At 41.4% G+C, this 20,928-nt stretch overlaps 1 protein-coding gene across 6 annotated transcripts in view; it reads right to left on the bottom strand.

The window, feature by feature from the left end:
- Positions 1-20,928, bottom strand: part of CCNY (cyclin Y) — a 225,212-nt gene that overhangs the window by 35,414 nt on the left and 168,870 nt on the right. For all 6 annotated transcript variants that reach the window (XM_084619271.1, XM_084619275.1, XM_084619272.1 and 3 more), the window contains 4 exons: positions 15,848-15,948; positions 12,453-12,488; positions 8,913-8,970; positions 8,689-8,808 (listed from right to left, as the gene is read on the bottom strand). In XM_084619271.1, coding sequence (XP_084475397.1) covers positions 8,689-8,808; positions 8,913-8,970; positions 12,453-12,488; positions 15,848-15,948 — 315 coding nt within the window. The remainder of the gene's footprint in view (positions 1-8,688; positions 8,809-8,912; positions 8,971-12,452; positions 12,489-15,847; positions 15,949-20,928) is intronic.

Genomic DNA, 20,928 nt, shown 5'->3' with positions numbered 1-20,928 from the left:
CTTTCTGATGACACACTAATAGTTGAATAATATTTATTACATACTTCAAGACTGGAGAAGACTGAAACCAAGATGGTATTGATTTCTTTGCTTTGAATGAGAGCTAGGAAAAATTCAGAATTGCCATCCCATGGGAAATTCCAATATTTCAAATTTTGTTTGCCTCCCAAATTGGGACAAAATATTGAATACCAAAATTTTTGTGCAAAGACTTATTGAAAAAAAATTTCTATTCGGGAATATCAAAGCATTTCATCTTAATGTTTTCTGGTCCAAACAAAATATTTAGATATTCCCAAATCAAAATGTATATTTTTGGCTTATTGAACTGACCCTAAACACTGTTTTTAGTCAGTTCAGCATTTAACTGCTCTTCCCCCAGTATGAGCAACTGCTTCATAGGAGTTATGGTTCGAGATCCAGATATTCAATTCCCATTTACAGGCCAGGCTTCCTGGCCGGACAACATGTCCTATGATGCATCTGTACTCCTGTGCCTTCCATAATACATCACACAGACTGCAAGAGGAGAGACCATGTTGTATTAAGGGAGATGTAGTCCCCAGTAGAAGCCAGCCCAATGGAGAGAAAAGGGTCTGCACTGCAAGTCCTATCAGCAATGCACCACAGTGGAAAAATGCAGCTTAATGTTAAACTGACTCAAAATAAAACCTTTTTAGGTAATTTCAACAAACCAAAATGTTCCAATTCAGGTTGAACTAACGCAAAATGAAGTATTTCATTTTGATTTTTCCCAATGGAAAACCACATTATTTTTTTTTGAAAAATTGAAAAATGTTCCTAAAGGAAACGTTGATATTGAAGAAACTGTATTTTCTGTTGAAAAAAATCATTCCAATGGAAAATTCCCAACCAGCTCTACTCTTAATGGCTGTTTTTATCATCGGACAAAATGGAGGCTACGTAGGGAGCACTGAAAAGAAATAACTTGAAATTGCCATCTCCATTGCAACACTGGCAAGATTCAGACAAGTTGTTTGTGTGGCAGATCAGATGTTTCAGTGACAGAGCAGCTGTAAGAAAACAGGAGTAATTTGGTGTTCCTTTCCTGTTCTGCAAAATGCAAGAACTCTGTTGACCTACACAGTTCTGCACTGAAAGCATTTAATTTTGGAACAAGCTTCACACAAGGCCCAAACGTGTGAGGTGCTGACCGCCTTCTGAAGTCAACAAGAACTGAAGGAACTTGAGGGCTCAGGCCATTGAAAATCCTTCAATACTGAGTGCCTAAAATTTAGGCACCTAAATGATTCAGTGGCCAATTTCCAGCGGTGCTGAGCACTACCTGCTTTAGTCCCTCTGGGGAAAGAAAAAAAACAGTCAAGCCACTTTTACTCAGATGCCTAAATGCATCTAGGTGCCCAAATTAAAAAATGTTCATCTAAGAACTTTAGAAATCTCAAAACATTTAAACAAGAGCCCAGTGGAGCAATGAAGTGGTAACAGTAGAGATTAATTATGTCAAAACCAAATTTACTGCAGATTTGGGTACAGTGAAAACTAGGTATTATGAAAACTGTAGCAGAGGTACTCTTTTAGACTAGATGATCTCTTTTCTGAAAGAGATGTGGGGTCAATTAAAGGGTAGATTCAGAATGCTCATTACATCATCCAACCCAGTCCATGTAAACTGCTCAGAAAGGGTTGGAGATGGGGGGGGGGGGAAGGGAAATGTACTTACTTGGCTTAAAATTTACTGTCCAGTCAAAATGGCTAGTTACATGTGAAAAATTTATACCACAGTGACTACCACTGGGAAAATGAAATCCCTGATTAACTATCTCACCTTAAAAAGATAACAGAGTAGCAGATGACAGAATTAATAATTACATATTTCTAATACAAAAGTCAGCCATTCTTGAATGTTTCTGGGGGGAGAGAGAGAAAGCACAAAGGAGCAAGTGGGCAGCCAACCTATGGCTGACTGAGCTGATGGAAATCAGCTGGCATTATCAGAATGTTATAAAATTCTCAGACAAAATACCAGCAGTAGGAGCAAGACCTCCGCCAAAAAAACTTCATTTCTCATCAGCCATCAACCTGAGCAGAGAAGGAAATATGAAGGATTTAGCATCATAAAGGTAGAAACAGAGCCTTTTCTCATGACGTTTTTTCAGTACTGTGGGTCAGATTCTGATCTGAATTTTACTAGCAAAACTTCATTGATTTTAGAGGAATCACTGAATTTACATTGGTAAAGAGAGTCCAGCCTATGCTGTTTAAGGTTCCAATCCTGCAGCTGGTAGCATGCAGTTGTGCCTCTATGGACCCCAATCTGCTCCAGTGGTGGTCCCTGTGAGCACGGTAATCTGCCCACACACTGTCAGTTGTGAGACTGGGGCCTAAATGTTATCATCCCCCACCTAACACATGAAGGCACAGTTTCCATTCCAACATACATCAACAAAGTAAAAAGGAATAAATACATCTGTTTCTTCACAAGTACAAAAGTTTGGTGCATCCCAATGTCTGAAACTGAAAAGGGATTTGCATGGAAAGATTATTGTATGTACTGGCACTAAGGTAACTTTTGCTAGGCACTGAAAGATGCTTATTGGCTCGAATGCAGCCACTGAACTGCCACAAGCTTCTGTTCTAAGAGATTAGCCAGCTCCCTGCTGACTCTCTCCAAAAACAACTTCATGCTTTGCACTTGCTCAGCTGGGCACCTAACATGTTCCAGACAGACCTGGTGCCATCCATTTTGTAGAAGAGGATATCCTGGCATGATACTGCTTCTGCTTGTCCAACTTTGAAAAGAGACCAAATGTGAAAAGTAGTGAAGTAGTTAGCTCCAAAAATCTCTGAAAAAGGTGGCCAAAAATAAAAAACTATTATTATTAACAACAACAACAAACACCAGATATTTAACATCAAACCTTAGGTGAATCAGGAGAAACTCCAGTGCTCATAACCTCTGATTCTGCCTCAAAATTTCATCCAGTTTCTCCTGGAAAGAAAGATGCAGCTAAAAGACACTCAGACTATTATAGGATATTTATTTTCCACTCTCCTTGTACACTGGGCCTCACTGTTCCTTCCTAACACAGCCAGGATTCCCCCTGACTTAAGTGGAAGTTCTGGGTTCACAAGGAATGGAAGATCAAGATCATTAACTCAGAAGTCTAAAAATAAAACCACATTCCCTGAGTGAATTTGTACTTTTTCCTTTGGAAAAAAAACCCCAAAACAGATTCCCCCCATTCTCTTAAATTTTGCTTCTTTGCAATATTTCTACTGAAGCAGAAGTCAACACAGTTCCATTTTGTTTTCTTGGGTAATTATGCATGGTCACAGATGCTACTAGTTAGGAAAGTGCACAGCTCCAAAGAAAAGCATTTGTAGTCATTACTGCAGATCAGCAGGTTTTGGGTTTTGTTTTATTTTTTTCTTAAATCACCACTAGGTATGTGACATTGTATGGAAAATAGAGAACTGAGCCTAACAGGAATTTTTTGGCTTTGTCTCACTGCCCAAAAAAGAAATGGGAGGTAGTGATTTTAAATTTCCTAGACAGTGAATTTAGTATTGATATATAATATGGAGCAGATTTTATGTCAGATAATAACCTAATGCTGCCACATGAATCTTTGGACACAATAGGGTATCAAACTTAAACAAAAGATAAAGAATAGCATTGTGGCAATTTACTTTTTTTAAATGACAAGATTTTATTAAATAAGCATTCAGGATAGCTTTTATAAGATTGTCACTAGCAAGAGGAATGGTGGCCAGCACGTGGAAGGGTTTTCATATCTTGAGTTTGTCAGATATTCAATAGGGCTGTGATAGCTGCAGAATTCATGTCACTAGGACAGATTAAAGAATATGGTGGAGGGACATATTTCACTAACTTAGTGCCCATTCCTCCCCTTCCTCTTAGCTCTGCTACCTCCTTCGTGATTCACAATGAACTGTCACACTATGGACAATGTGGCTTTCCGTTCCATAAAGGACACCTTTCTATTCTCAAGAAAATCCCCTCCTATCTGGTGAAAATGGTTTCCAGACACCCAGCAAAATCAATAAACAGAAAGAAAAACAGCCTTCTCCTCCATACATCAATTTAGCAAGTCAAACAAATGTTTTTAGATTAAACAAATTTTCACTAGCAGTTAAAAGTCAGAATACGCGATGTAAATGCAGTAAAGGGAGGGCAAGTTTTTTTGCTCTACACATATGCGTGTGTACACACACACACGTGAGATCCTATAATTATAATGAAACTGTCCTGGAGGAATACCTGATAGAGAGACAAAGTAAATCCCTAAGCATTAGACTCTCCTTCTGAGGAAATACTGCAGGTGGGATGAACTTTCTCTTTGCAGTTCTGCAGTGCTCTCTTTATTTTACTGTTGGAAACCTGACTGTTTCCAGGATAAGGAGAACTTGGGAACATTTGGTTGGATTAGTTAAATTCATATGGCAAACGTAGACTCCCTTATGTAATTACAATACTCTCATCGCTGTGGCATACTGTGGAGATGAACATGGTACAAATGCTGAATGTGATCCAGGCACCAACAAATATCTTCTTGTATCTATATTCATCTAAATTTAAAAAAATAATTTAGGCTCTTTTAGGTACTCATCTGGCCCCTATTACCATATTATTTGAGCATCTCACAATCATTTATGTATTTATCCTCACTACAGCCCTGAAAGGCAGGGAAGTGCTATCACCACCATTTTACAGATAGGGAACTGAGGCACAGAGAGATTAAGTGATTTGCCCAAGGTGACACAGGAAGTCTGTGGCAGAGCACAGAACTGATGTCCAATAGACCATCCTTCCTCCCCAGTTCTAGTGATCAGACTGCTTATGTGTTTGTAGGACAAAGTGACAACAAATAACTAGTGAAGACACCTTTTCCTTGAGTTATGGATAATATTAATACTGAGCACTTATATTGAGGTAGCCAATTAAACAGTGACCTTACTAGATCGTGCCACTACCACCCAACCAGCAACACAGAACCTTGAGAACAGTGTTGCAGATATGCTTGGTGGAAAATGATGACAATCGCTAGGCTTCAGCAAGGATGGAAGTACCTCCTAGAGAGGGAAGAGAACATTTACGCAGTATTCCTTCCATAAAGCCAGGTCACAGCTTGAGCACAAGCCAGCAATTCACCAAGACAGAAAATGTTATTTAAATGAGTTTTAATCAGCAATAAAATTTATTCTTTCGATTATTGTTGTTTGTGTGGTGTTATTCTGAAAATAAATAATGCAAATTAGTATTTTAATTGTCTCAACCTCAGATATTAATTTCCTCACCTATCAGTACAAGAAATCTCTTCGCAGCTTTGGAGGGCTTTGTGGAAATTAAATATTTTTGTTTAATTATAAATTGTTTTGCTGTAATATTAAAGGCTTTAATTGAAATGTTTTAATTAAGCACTTGGAGCAGGGGTGGGCAAACTACGGTCCAGGGGCTGCATGCGGCCCTTCAGACATTTTAATCCGGCCCTTGAGAACCTACCAGGGAGCAGGGTCCAGGGCTTGCCCCGCTCCGGCGCTCCAGTTGGGGAGAGGGGTCGCGGGTTTGCCCAGCTCCGTGCAGCTCCTGGAAGAAGCAGCAGCAGCATGTCCCCCCTCCAGCTCCTACACATAGGGGCAGCCAAGAGGCTCCGCGTGCTGTCCCCTCCCCAAGTGCTGCCCCCACAGCTCCCCTTGGCCAGGAACCACAGCCAGTGGGAGCTGTAGGGGCGGCACCTGCAGACAGGGCAGCATGCATTGCTGCCTGGCTGCGCCTCCGCATAGGAGCTGGAGCAGGGGGACATGCCGCAGCTTGTGGGAACTACTTGAGCCTGCACCTCTGACTCCTTCCCATGCCCCAACCCCCTGCCCCAGCCCTGATCCCCCTCTTGCCCTGCAAACCCCTTGGTCCCAGCCAGGAGCACCCTCCTGCACCCCAAACCCTTATCCCCAGAGCACACGCCCCCAGCCAGAGCCCTCACTCCCCCCAACCCCCCGTGCCCCAGCCTGGAGCCCCTTCCTGCACACTGAACTCCTCAATTCTGGACCCACCAAAGAGCTCGCACCTGCAGCCGGAGCCTTCACTCCCTCCCGCACCCCAATCCCCAATTTCATGAGCATTCATGGCCTGCCATACAGTTTCCATACCCAGATGTGGCTCTCAGGCCAAAAAGTTTGCCCACCTCTGACCTGGAACATTACAATGGAGTTTCGTTTTGTGGGGGTTTTTTTTTTCCGGAAAGCAGCTTTTACGACACAGGATGGGGGTTCGTTTCACTCAGTTCTTTCACCAGGTGTACAGACTACAATCTAACCCACCATTGCTGCTGTCCATGCTTCTCAGGCAGCATCGCCAGGATATGCCTGCATGCCAAGGGGAAAGCAGTGCATTCACCTCAAGACACCCAACATACTTTGATCTTTGTTAATGTTTTAATAATATATTGATATATTAAAGAGGGACTGGAAAAAAACCAATAATTCAAGTCTCTTACTTAAGAGGCATTGTGATCTGCTTTCCTGGAGACATGCTGCATGCCTGAGTGTGGGCAGGCCCCCGAGAAGGAATGAGTGGCAGATGGCAGATCAGATTGTAGTCTGTTCCCACATCGGACTGCAATGAAACACAGGCTTGTGCAGGGGAGGCTGGTTTCTACCCATAGTCAACTTCTCAAAACTCAAAGCACTTGGCAGATTTTGGCTAAAGTTTGTAATGTGTCAGCAAAGCCAACTTAGGAGGGTTTAAAAAAGAAAAGAAAAGCAGATTACTTTCCATGCAGTCAGAGAGATCCATTTCTAGGTCCCCACTGATGGCAATGGTGACATATGAGGAAACGGAAATCAGAGATGAAGGGAGAATATGTAGCTAATGAATAACGTGGTATTAAAAATACTACTGTGTCATACTTCTAAAAGAAGGTTTGGAAGCACGTTACAGAGGTGGGTATTTACAGATAGTGGTACGGGAGTTCCGGCAGATTAACGGCCTGATCTGGAAAAGTGCCGAGCATGTGCGACTCCCATTGAGGTCACTGGAAGCTGCGGGTGTTCTGCACCTCAGAACATCAGGCCACGAATGTCTTGCCGAAGCTCCTACAACTCGTGAGAGGCACAGCCAGGAAGAGAACCCAAGTCACTTGAGTTCAGGTCTCAGCTTCCAATCACGAGGGATGCTCGTTAATTAAGACAAAAGAATAGTCAATTAATTCAAACAGCATGTTTAACTGCTGATGAAAATCCAATCAGTTAGCTGTGGGGTTTTATTTTTAACGATTTCTCTACAACAGGAATGGAGGACTGTTCTTTCTCCTCAAAGGTGACCACATTAACAAGATTCCTATGGAAACACGGAGCAGTGGTGTGACAGCCTAATGCGAACCAGTCGCTACATTATTGCTATGCATAATAAAAGCCTGTCTTTTCAACTAGAACGAGGGATCACAACGGCTCACAGAATGTAAATTTGGATAACAGGAGTTTCTGTAAGAGTGTTCCACTGTATTTGATAGTAAGCTCTTTAAATTAAGTGCTATTTCTGCATGAGACAGAGCAATAATCTCATTGTATAAAACTATGGATAGTGGCTGGGCCAAGCAGTTGACTAGGAGCACACTCCAATACCCATCCCAGAACAGCAAGGGCTTTAGGGGGCGAACCTTGCATGACTCTTCCCATATTCATGTCTCCTACTGACCAGCATGAGTGGTACTGACAGACGCTGGAGGGAGCCAGACCCACTGGCTATTCTCTATCAAAGAGAGGGAGGGCTTAAGAGATACAACACTTCAGGGACTGTCAAAGAGGAAGAATGGGGTCAAATGTCAAGGCTCTGCCTCTCCAATTTCACCTCCTATCCCCCAAAAATAAACCTGGTAAAAACTGTCCTACAAACTCACTCTGAAGAGGTGAAAATAACCAGCATGTCTGGTTTTTTAAACCCTACACCAAGAATGTAGCAAAAACTGTGTCTGAAACCTGAAGAGACTCACCAGGGTCAGTAGGATAGAAATTTCAGGCCAGATTCTCAGCTGGCGGAAATCGGACTACCTCCATTAGCCCATGAAATCAATGGAGTTATGCCTATTTAAACCAGCTGCGGATCTGGCCCTTCATCTTTAGCACTCTATTTTTAGGTAGATAAACTTCATCCTTAGCTATTCAATTGTTCACTGATCCGACATGCCCCTCAAAGTCATGTACACGACAAGTAAAAACAGCAGCCTCCAACATGCTCCAGTCACTCATGCAGCCCTTGTGCATCCATAACTCTTACTAATGCCATTAAGCTACTGACAGTTGTCAAAGAGTCTTTGCTGGAAGCTATAATGATACACAGTAAACCTGACCAAAGTGGAATGGTTTCAGTATCTAAAATTCCCACATGGCCAAGACACTTACCCCACCTGAGTATTATATTGCCTGGTGGCCAGTAATGTTATCACGCTGTGGGAGCAAGATATAAACCTGACCGTGACACATGCTATATAGATGACTGTAAAACTTCAGTAATAACTTCAATAATGTATTCTCCAAGAAAATAACTCAAATAACTTCCTTCATCTCCACAAAAAGTGTGATGAGAACAAACTCCTTAACAACGTCCAGCTCTGTACAGCTGCACAGAAACAAGCTCAAGGAACAATGGTGGATCTGTTGAATGATTGATGTAATTTCACAGACACTTACCAGGGTGACAATGGCACATTCAGCAGTCAGTTGAGCAGCACTGAATAACGTCCGAACAAAGCGGTAAATCTGTTTCTGCTCTGGGTCGTGTTTGTCATAGTCTGGTGGCACTTCGGATTTCTGGGGAAGAAATATTTTCAAACAGGTGACTGAGTCAAACACATAAGCACAGGGCAAGGCAGCAGACTGTCTCATGAAAGACAAGAAGAGGTAGATGAGTTTACCGAAAGCGGGTGAAGGTTTTCATCAAAAATATCTAAGAGCATCCTTCCGTCTGTGTCCCTGAAAAGAGAGAGAAACACTGTAATTTCTCTGCCAGCATAAGACTGTGCATGCCTTTCACAAACTAAAACAAGTCATCATTAATTGTAGCACTATTTGTGCTGACCATCTTGGTTGTAAGACGGTTAAACTTTGGTATTACAATCAAATCCCATCTACTGAAGAACAGCAAGACACTAGATGCAACTCCACAGACATTAATAACAATATTTGGTTTATTTAAGTTAAGAACTTTGTGTAATTTTGGAATAAATATTAATGATCAGAAAAAAGGTTGTAGCAACAGCAGCGGTCAAAACTCAGGACTTTGCTCCATGTGGATTTCTAATTACAGTTTAATCTTTATTCGATGCATCCTTGTTATTCTGGTCACGGGCTTCTCCTGAACAGAGACTGCTGAATGTACTTTCTATCTGTACTGAACTGTGTGCATTCAGGGAAGTTACAGCTTGGATGTTCCGTGGGGATCTGGGATCACAAAATATATTTAACTGGTGCCCAACATAGGTTTAAGCCCCAGCACCTGAAAATTAAAGGTTTCTGCTTTGCAACCTTCTAATGCACGAAATAAACATTTTCTTAAAATGGGATGAACATCTCAGCCTACTGTAACTGAAGTTAGCATGCAGCAAAGAGTTCCTCATCAGCTAAGAAGATATATACTTTGGGCCACATTCTTATACTGTGTGAGAGTAAGGGTATCACCTTACTCTACATATAGTCCACTAGAATGAGTGGTGAGGAAGGGTATTACAATTCTGGCGCTTTACAAAGGAAAGAGAAAAGGATTCTCTCTTTCTCCTTCCTCCGTGCTTTAGCTGCAGCCCACCGAGAAAGCATTTGCTTGGCCGTCAATACTTTGTTAAACAGAAGAATGAGATATGATAAGCATTTATTTTCTTCACTGAAAATAACATTTGGTATTTTTGTCTCTTGGGACTGAAGTATTTTCTATTTAATCTGAAGTGTTTTGTTATTGTTTTGCTTTCTGAGCACCCAAAAGCATGTTAGGCATTTCACAAACAAGACAGACATGGTCCCTGCTTGATAGAGCAAAAAATCTAAATAGAATGAAAGATGCAAAAGAGAACAACAAACAATGAGGAAAAGGAATTGGGGGAAGACGGGATGACAATTACAACAATACAGTCAGAGAGTTGGGTTAACTATGGGAAAACTTAGCGAGGATTGGTCTGATCTATCAATATTTCTCTTGAAAATGTGATTGTAACACCTGATTAGAGTTCGGGAAGTTAGAAAGTAATCTAGTTTTGAGTAAATCTGGTGTGCTGGACAGAAAAAGAATGAATGAAATATTTCTTAAATAGTTTCTTAACAACATACGAATGGCCATACTGGATCAGACCAAAGGTCCATCCAGCCCAGTATCCTGTCTACCGACAGTGGCCAATGCCAGGTGCCCCAGAGGGAGTGAACCTAACAGGTAATGATCAAGTGATCTCTCTCCCACCATCCATCTCCACCCTCTGACAAACAGAGGCAAGGGACACCATTCCTTACCCATCCTGGCTAATAGCCATTGATGGACTTAAATTCATGGAGGTTATCCAGTTGCAAAGCAAGGGTCTGGATTCAATTCCCATTACAGTCAGACTCGTATTGACTTCTATGGGAGCATGACTGTGCTTGTAAAACCCCAACAACCAAGTATTGATAAATCCTATATACACTGATGCTTCACTTTTGGTTGTGTAGCTGGGAAACTGAACTTTTAAAAAATTATTACTGTTACAGTAGCATGAACAACAGAGTGCTGTCCTCAAATTGTCCCTTTAATCTTGACTCACAGACAGTCACTTCATGTCTATTCTTTAAGAAAATGTAATAGAGATTTCAAGAGCTTCACTTCTAGAACGGTTTCTGAAGAGTACAGCAGAGGGCGCATTTACAACATGTTGTGTATCAATGCACAGCTACAGAAGACAGTGCAGTTCTTTCTTGATAAATTCACCTCTCAGAAGAGTGAAAGAAGCAATCAAGCTTTCCAACAGGAAAACATTCAGTGCACATAGATCTCAGATTATTGACACTGACACCCTTTAGGTACAAAATCAAAACAAGAGCAGAAAATATTTTAGTTTGGTTGTGTCACTTTAAAAAAAGTGATCCTAGGCAACCAGCTCCATTTACTCACCTAACCCTCACCAAGAAGGGTGAATGTTACAAGTATCACATTCATGACATGATCCTCAGGCCCCAATCCTGTAAACACTTTTACCCATGCTCATCTTGTTACCTACTATAGTTAAGAGCTACAATCTCATTGAAGACTGTGGGACTCTGAATAGGTTCAGATTACTATAAACTGAAAGAAGTTAGCTAAAATTTCCACTCTCCATCTATTTTTTCCGGTTTGTTTACTTTGCACTTCTAGGTCCCAATCCAAAGTCCATTGCAATCTATGGAGTCCTTTGATGGACTTTTGATCAGGCCTTTACAGCACTTTTATAAAAAGTTAGTTTAAGTGTTTCCCTGTAGAGGCTACACAAGTACCTGATAGTGTAGACCCTCACACCCGTGCAAACAGAGTCTGGCTTCAATGCAAAATTGGGCCACACTAAGTGAGGCCCTGACCCACCCAGGCACCTAGGTACATCCTTATCATTAAGCAGGTGAGTAGGCTCATTGAAGTCAACAAGATTATTCACATGGTTGAATGTAAGCACATGTTTAAGTGTTTTGCTGGACTGGAGCCTAAGTCATTTCCTCTGCTAATGAAAAGACCTGTTTAAAAACAATCATCAATAGGGAAGCTGAAAACCCCTTCTGACAATTTCAGGAAAGATTATTTAAAGGGTGCTCTCAGAAAACAGAATTGTTAAAAAAAAAAAGTCAACTTACAAAATTAAACTCTTTAACAGTTTAAGTGAATAGTTAATTTCTAGATCTCTCTCTCTCATCCTTTTCCTAATCGTCACCTTTTAATTACCACACCCAAGCTAAAACCAAACAAACATTACCTGGTATTGGCACACCTACTTTGGTGAATAATTTTGTTCCTGAGGCTACTAATTTATTTATAATGCCACTCCCATTGCCCAATATATGAGTTTTTATTTCATGCCACATCACTATTGATAATTCTTAACTACTCACTGACCCAATGGTTCCTACAGCAACCTTCACCAAAGGGCAAAACAGAAGCCACAGCAGGACACAGTTTAGATGTGTGTGTCGTAATTTGTACTCACATTTTTTTATTAGTAAGTGACCATTGTGTGTGTGTGTAACTAAAATTGTTAAACAGAAGTCGAAGTTTTCTAAAACTACAACGAATTTGAACCACACTTAGTCATCATTATAATATTGTTTTTTAAAACTCTCAATTTATTCCCAGAAAAGCAGTGTGATCTATAGAGAAATCTCTTTATTCCAGGGGTAGGAGAAGCTACAGGCTATGGAAAAAAATTAAAAAGAAACACTGAACGTTTTTTATAATGTGAGACTCATTGTTTACATACCTGTTTTTGATGTGGTAATATATTGCAAGAGCTACACTGTAAAGCAAAATATAGAGTTAATGGCCTTGGAATCAGATTTAGGATTAAAAATATATTTTTTTTACACACACACACACACACACACACACACACACACACACACACACAGAGAGCTATATAAATTTAAAACAGCACAAAGCCCAGATAACCAGTATGATCATTAACATATTTTGCTGTCCAGGATTCAATGGTAGTAAAAAACACTGTAGAAACTGAGTTAGGAGTATTTTGCTCAGCAGACAGTGTCCACTTTTCACTGTGGATAAATTGTGGATAAAATGGAACATTTATACTCCATATATCAAGTCACTCACATTTCCAGAAAATTTTGTCTTCCTTCTCACCCCTCATCTCCTGTACTCCATAATGTACCTTCTATTTAAAGGCCTACTCCCATTTAAGTCAATGACAAAACTCTCAATGACTTGAAAGATGCAAGATAAGGCCTTAGAAGGATTGGATATTCTCTGGTACGTAAAACAGAGGTTGGTCATTAATAAACGAGTTTTTGTGAGACCCCTGCCTGAACTCCTCCATGGACCTTCAGCCTATTATCTACTGCATTTGTAGATCAGTGGTTTTGCTAATGCTGCTAAGTTATGTGAATTACTTCTCCTGTAGTGGCTTGTGTGATTTTTACTTTTAAATCCATTACGTTTTGGCTGTCTCCCCAGTTAGCTACTGAAATACCAAGCTCCAATTTTTTTTCATTTTGCACCAATTTATAAGTTACTTATTTTATTTTAACATATTATATTATGCATTTTTCTTGCTCTCAGTCAAGCCTTTATATTTTCTCTTTACTTGAAAGTCAAACTCAGAAATTAAACGTGAAAGTCTTCACAGGCAGTTCAAATTTTAGTTGTGTGCAAATATGACACACTGATCTAATTCACACCCGAGAACAAGAAAAATATAGCTTCCTCATATTATTTGTCAGTTTTCAGCTCCTGGCTCTGAACAAACCCACAGGTGCCAGAGGTAAACACCATATGACAAAGCAGAACCGCCAACCTAACTACTTGTTCTGACAGCCTGAGGAGCCACTAGAACTAACAGGGGAATAAAGAGGGAGGAGGGATTTTATTGTTCCCATTTATTGGCAATTTGTTCTGTCAATGATTCATTGTTACATGCTAGTCTAGTATTTTCTTTTAATCAGTCTGACCTAAAAGGCTCCATTTAAAAAAGTTAATTGGTTGTTTCACAATTTCTGCTCCGAACTTCTGTAAGACAACTGTGATGCATCAGACGCCCCACATGTTGAGAAAACACCAGGTTGCAGCTATACTGTGTGTTTCTCTCAGTGGAATTTTAAATGATTCTAGGTGGCAAGCAGCCGAAAAACAGGAATATGGTAGAAAATACAATTTTTTTGCTCGGATGAAGGTAAATGTCATATATTGCAAACTGTACTTTGCTTTGGCAATATAGAATTTAGCTATTGGTGACAGATGCATTAGAAATTCCTAGATTTAAATGGCTTGATCATATCTAAAATTGCAACTTTTTTTAAAAAAGGAGATGTTAAAAAGTACTAAATATTCCCTGGACAGTGCACCTTGCTTACTGAACACATGTCCACCCACAGGAGGAAAAAAAAAGGAAAGATAATTAATAATTTGATGTGATTGAAAAAAATTCAGGAAGCTGTGAGTTAAGACTAAAAATGCAGCCCAAATTCTGCCCTCAGGAACATATACGTAACTCCATTTGACTTCAGTGGAGTGGCATGTGGACACCTGAAAGCACAGCTCTACCTGCTGCCCTTAAAGGGTGGCTTCGTAACAAAACATCACCCCACCAACTGGAAAAACACCCACCGTTTGGAAACCTATGAAGTAGAGTGAGGGCTGAGTCTGCATTTCCTAACTTTGGTCAGATCCCTCAATATTTTAATTTAGGATGTTGGTGTGTTTTTAAATAATCTCTTGGATCAGATCAGCAGTCAGTGCATTTGGGATAGGAGGAGCTTGTGAACTTAAGTAGCTTTCCATCAACTTTCCACCCATCCAACCCTGGAGTTTGCCAGGGGCCAATCCAGTCCCTTTATAAAAGTTAAAGCAGCATAAGGGCTACTTTTATTTACACTGGTGGATAATGGCTCTAAAGGAGTCACTCCTCCCACCTGAACTACCAAACTGCACATTGCTCTGGCCCTGCGCCCTCCTGTCCCTGACACACTCCTTCCCCTACACTGGGGAGCCAGTCCTATGCCATCTGAGGATACCTCTAAACTAGGGGTATCCTCAAGTTTATCTAGGAGGCTGCTTTAAATCCCTTGGCACTACTAGAGTGGCCCAAAAACTGAGGAAGGGCTGGGACCCAGCTCAGCAACGTTTAGGAACTGGAAGTGGCCTATATGCTGCCCCTTTGTCCTCTGGTTCTTCTAATGATATTTTTAATAAAAAAATTAAAAAAAAAAACACGAGGGCAGCATAAGGCAACTGCCTTTTTACAGACATGGAAAATGCGTTAGTGACTACCAATGCTATATACTCATCTGAATGTCTGGTCTGTTATGTAAATACCTTTGCAGCATGGATCATGATTTAACACACTTTACATTAAATGGGTATACCCAACAATAGAGATACTACAGTTGATTGGAATCTGAGCAGGATTCAAATAGCAACTTTTTCTTTTCTTTTTAAATTTTTAAAGAATGTAAGGTGCTTGGCCATCTAGTCTTCCATTTTCCCTCCACTGTACAGAACGTAGAGGAAAGAACAATGCTCCAAACACCAGCTGCATTTCCACATGATCTAAACGTAAAAGTTTTCTAGCAAAGACGGTAACTAACCTAGCTGTGCTGAGAATCCACGTGAAGACGAGCCAGAGGCGCACTCCCTACACAAGGCTGCCCATTGTCAGTTCATTGCTGTGCAGTACTTGCCTGCACTGAATGTGGAAGCCAAATCTGGAAGTACTGTATTTTCAATCCCGAAAGAAGCAGGAAGTTCTGGAAATCTCATCAGATTTCACAAGTACTGGATAAGCAAATAGGTATCTTAACTTTCGGGTGCTCATCCAAAGCAAACCAACCAATCTGAGGCTGGTTCACTCATCACGAGTACAACTGAAATCCCTGATCACTCCATTCTTGTGAGAACATGTGCAGTGCAGATAGTTATGGCATGACCCTAGAAGGAGCTGAGCATCAAAAATCTTTATTACAAAAAAAAAAAAAAAAACCTTTAGAAAATCCCAGCCATTACCTCTGCAGTACATCCATATATGGCTGCACACACACAAAACCCCCACTATTTTGTAGCTTGGTTTCTGCAGTGCCTGCTTAGCAGTTGTTCAGAAATAATTAAATATATGTTTAAGTCAAAGAATTTAACATCACCCACCATTTAATTGTATACTTGAGGTTTGGTTGACTGACTGTGCTGTCATCCAGGAAAATAGTGGAGCAGGAACTGTATTTCCTTCTCAGTTGCCCAGGAGGATGCTAGGAAATAAAATGCAAAAGAATAATAGCAATTATATAATACAAAAATCTTTTTCCAAGGAGACATCACAATTAAGAAGTAGCTGAGAGAGAGAGAGAGAGAAATCACTCTCTCAAAGTTGATCATGTCTTGAAGAAATTTAGAAATGGCAAAAACAATCCTATATAAAAATCAAAATGATCCCTTCCCCACCCAATGGTTCTTTCTTAAAAGCACAAAAAGCCACAAGTGATCTAAACACCTACCCGAGAATTCATTCTGTGTCACCCCACCTGCCTTCCCAAACACTTTCAGCATCCACATTTAGAAAGCAAACATGAGCAAGTTCTGCACTCTGGTCCTCATTTCAAAAAGAACAGGAGAGCGTGCATCAATGGAAAGGAGAGGACAAAAGGGGATTTAGAAATGGACATGAAACAGGTAATGGGGAGAGTTTGAGAGAGGAAAGAAGAATAAAGCACTGAAGATTATACAATGGGGGAGAAAGGGAAAATCAAGGGGAAAATATCTTGGCGAACAGAAGGCTTAGAGCAAAAAAGCTCCCACAAAACATTTTAAAAGTATGAGAAAATATAGGTTAGTCAGTCTGAGGAACACTAGATAAAACATATGAAAACAAAAATGAATTTTTCTTTAATTAGAAAATTTACTTTCTACAAAACTTCAGCCCTGATTCACCACTATCTGAGCAGCACTTGGACTTGGTGGAGAGCAGTGGCCACAGGGAGCCAGTCTGAAACTGAGTGATAGCTAGCAAGAATGCCAAGCTCAAGAAAGGCCTTCACCAATGGCCTTTCCATTAGCTGGTAAAAAGTAGCTTACACTTTGCCGCCCTAAAGAAAAATTTTAACCATCTCCATTATCAGCCCCCAGTTAATGACTTTCCACTGGTTTTCCCTGGCCTGTTCTCTCTGCCTGGCACTGTGACGGAGTGGAAGAGATTTGGGTCAGCAATATCAGAGAGACAACTGAATCAATGGAGCTATGCCGATTTGTAGCAGCTGAGGATCTGGCCCATGGTATCCTGACTCCCATCTCAGTGCTCCTTTCCAGATCTAGTCTATGCAATGTGCCTGTGATCTATAAATGCATCACCAGCACTCTGTTATCTCACTCTAGTTCTAAAATTAAGGTCTAGTAACTTTTCCCATTTAAGTTCTGGACCTTCTTTGGTAACATGCACTAACTCGACTCCAGTGATAAAAACTGTATGCATTTCTGTTCCTGTTTTTTCCCTATGTCTGGGCAAAAGCATTAGAAGACTTTTGCAACTTTGAAACAGATCAGGTTTTTATAATGCACATCTTGGGACGTCTTTGTTCAAATGATTTTGCAGCTTCCCCACAACTCTATCCAGGCCCCTGACTTCACCTATACATTTTCAGGTTGCTTTACATTTTCTTGGAAAGGGTGCAAAATCTGGTATACAGCAGAAAATTACCTGCAACCTTAACTATGGAAAGGTTATCACCTGGGAGTTCAGAAATACACTTGGCATTAATTTGAGAACTTTTAATCCATCTATACCCAAGCTATTAACATATGTAATACATGAGGTAAAAAAAGGGAAAGCACTCAGTGTGATAACATGGTAAAATATACTATTGCTATCTGGTACTGCGAGATGTGGAAGAAATGACTAAGCTTCACGTGATTTACAACTTCTGTCCCATCATCTGCTATTTCATAGTTCTATATTAGGTTCTTCAGTACATTTCACAACCATGATGTTCACTTCTGACAGGAATAAAACCAGAGTAAGTCAGATTCATTCGCAGTGGCTCTTATTTGGTATCTGAACAAAATGAACATGTACAGACAGAATAGTATCATAACCCCACCCCCAAAACAAAAGGCTTTGAAAAATCCAATTATACTTTTTAAATGTCAAAGAACATTTTTGTTATAAAATTTAAGATAAATAGGATTGGAATAACTAAATACAATCAGTAGACTTTTCTACTGCAATAAGTAACAACGAAAAGCAATGTCATAACACCACCATCACTTTACGCTTACACAAGTAAACAGTATTTACATTTAATCTGAGTAAGTACTAAACCAAAGCCCTAGCATGGCGCTGGTAAGCACAACATTTCTGAAAGTACCATACAGGAACCCACTATTCTGCATATATGAACATCGGACCCATAAAAGAGAGAGCTACATTTCCAATTCCAAGTCTGCAATGCCATCTGACCCCACTGCTATGCCAAAGAATGGATTCCCTGTCTTTCCCAACTCCCTCTTTGGAAAGACACATTTGGTTCCACATTTTGTCATCCTGGTCTATGCAAGAGGTCATTGGAAGGCACAGAGCCTCGCCAATAAGCTAAGGGCTTGTCTACAGAGCTGGTTTGGAATTTTTGGATTAAACTTTTTTGTTGGAAAATGGTGATTTATTGAAAGCACAACTTTAAGTGAGAATGTAACAGTTTCTACTAAACTTTTGTCAGGAAAGGTTTGCAATTTTTGGAAAAAACAAAGGGGGAGAGAGAGAGAAAGAGAGCTTTGCCCCAGAATAGCCAATAGCCTACTGGTTAGGGCACTCACCTGGGATGTGAGAGATTCACATTTAAATCAGCGTCTGACTCAGGCAGAGCTGGGACCTGAACCTGGGTCTCACACACCCCATGTGAGCGCCCTAACTACTAGGCTATTGACTGTTCCAGGGTGAGTCTTGCTCTCCCTCTTTTTGTGAAAAACATCAGAAGGTCTCAGTTCTGACCTGATGCAGATCAGGAAATTTTTCAACATCTCAAGAGTTTTCATAAGACAGGAGAACAGTTTGTTGGCCAGCTCTACTTGGATACACATTAAAGTTATCCAGGAACAAGATAGGGTGTGAATTGAAAGGGGAATACCTATTCCTGAATAACCCATGTGTAGACAAGCCTTAACAACTGCAGAGGCAAGGGAGTTCTCTACAACTTGAGCGAAGGACAACAGCCCAGGCAATAGGCCATGATCCCTAACACCTATTCATCCAATGTTGTGGCAGACTACATCCAGTGGAATGGGGAAGTGTGCTTCCGAAAGTGGTGCCCTCAGAAGTGGATCTGTTGTGGCTCCAAACAGTCCTATCAAATTTGTTGACATGCCAGAGAGACAGGATGCACCGCAGAGGAGAAGGAAGACTGGCAACCCCGATTGTAGCTCAACTTCTTCGTAGTATGGTCCTCAGCTTGCCAGAAGTCATAGGATGGCACTGGGGTTGAGGACATACGGCTTGTGGCATGGGGGCCAGAGAGTAAATCCCCAGGGAGGGTATAGAGGCCTTTGAATCTTTTAGAGAGTGAAGAGCACTGTCAGTGTGCTTGCTGAATAATTCCACGCTCTCAAAGGGCCGGTCCTTGATTGTGGCCTATACAACCCTAGGGATGCCTGATGCTTGGAGCCACGATGCTCTGAACAGTCACCACTGTGGCCATAAATCTGGCTGCAGTGTCAAAGGTTTCCAAGTGCTGCCTGTAAAGCCATCTTGGCCACCATTTGGCCTTTCTTGATTATATCCCAGAGTTCCTCCTTCCAGTCATGCAGGAGTTGAGAGAAATGGTTTTCACTCTGTCCCAAGTCAAAAAAGTTGTATTTGGCCAGTAAGGCTTTGGAATTTGCCACTCAGAGTTGTAAAGAGATAGAGCAGTAAGATTTTCTCCCAGACAGCTCAAGCCCCTTTGGGTCCTTAGCCTTAGAAGTACTTTTGTTTGATTTAAAATGTTTGTATTTTGTCAAGACAACCCGGGTTGGGGTGGGGGCAGAAACATATTCCAACGCAGATTGAGGGACCTAGCACCATTTCTCTACCTGTTTTACAGTTGGTATTGTGTCTGCCACAAGGCCTTGGCTGGGCTGAGCAGCCCCTCATTTATAGGAAGGATGTATCTGGTCGAGCTGGGGATTGTCAAATGTCAAAAACCTTTGAGATTTCTCCAAGACTAAAGTCTCCAACTCTAAAGTCTCAGGATTCTTATAAGGAGCTCTTGAAATGACATGGAGTAATCGGTGCCAAAGGCACTGCCTCACTGGCTGACAAAGGTAACAGCTCCTTTGATAGTGAAATAGGATGCTGCTGTTGCTCTGTCCCAGGGTCTGGGTCTTCCTGGTGATCTGGCCAGAAAAGCAGATAGGAGTGACCTCTTCCTCAAATCTGCTGGAGAGCAGCTCCTAGAGGCCGGTGAGGCAAGACCCCAGTAGGTCCAACAGAGCCACGGCACATGTTGTAGCAGTATGGCTGGGTTGTTCGGTATCAGCCAGTCCAATGCCATTCCTGCTGCACAGGTGACTGAGCCCAGAGGAAGAGCTGGCAGACATCAGTGATACTGACCACAGGTTCCAGAGAGTGTCCTTTGCTTGAAGATGGCAAGAACATATGTCCTGGTGACTGAGAAGAGGCACAAACCACCTCTGTGGGGTGGTGCCACGGTATACCGCACTCTCAGTACAAGGGTTTGCATCAGTATCAGCAGGTATCTTGCATCAGTATCAGCAGGTTTCCCCAGTGGTACAGGCTGCAATGCCAGAGCTCAGATCAGTGCTGGAGAAGACTCTCTCTGTGCCATAGGCTGCTGCTTATCACCAGCCCTTGACACCATGAGGGGCTTGGTGGCTTTTCCCCTGAGACCTTAGGTGGCCTGTCTTTATGAGAGACACAAAGCTCTGTTTGGCATTTGCTTATGTGCCTCTCAGAGCTGGACTTCAGTGCTGGCATCGGCTTCAGTTCCAGGGGTGTTTATGGTGCCAACTTTGGTAGTGGCACTAATGCCAGGTCTCTCCTCATCTTCTTTTTACAGTCACCTGCCTACTAGGCCGGGCACAGGATGAAGCTGGCTCGTCTGCTGCCTGGACACTGGCACTCGTCCCCTTTGGATCCAAAGAGACCTTCATAGATTGCTCCAAGGAGGTGAGGCTTCAACTGAGCGTCTCATGACTTACGCATTATTATGGAGAACGAAAGGCACAATGAGCAACGTCTTGGTATA

This window comes from Lepidochelys olivacea (assembly GCF_965140295.1).
Source record: "Lepidochelys olivacea isolate rLepOli2 genome assembly, chromosome: 2".
Classification (NCBI taxonomy): Eukaryota; Metazoa; Chordata; order Testudines; family Cheloniidae; genus Lepidochelys; species Lepidochelys olivacea.
This window is presented reverse-complemented; position numbering and strand designations above follow the sequence as displayed.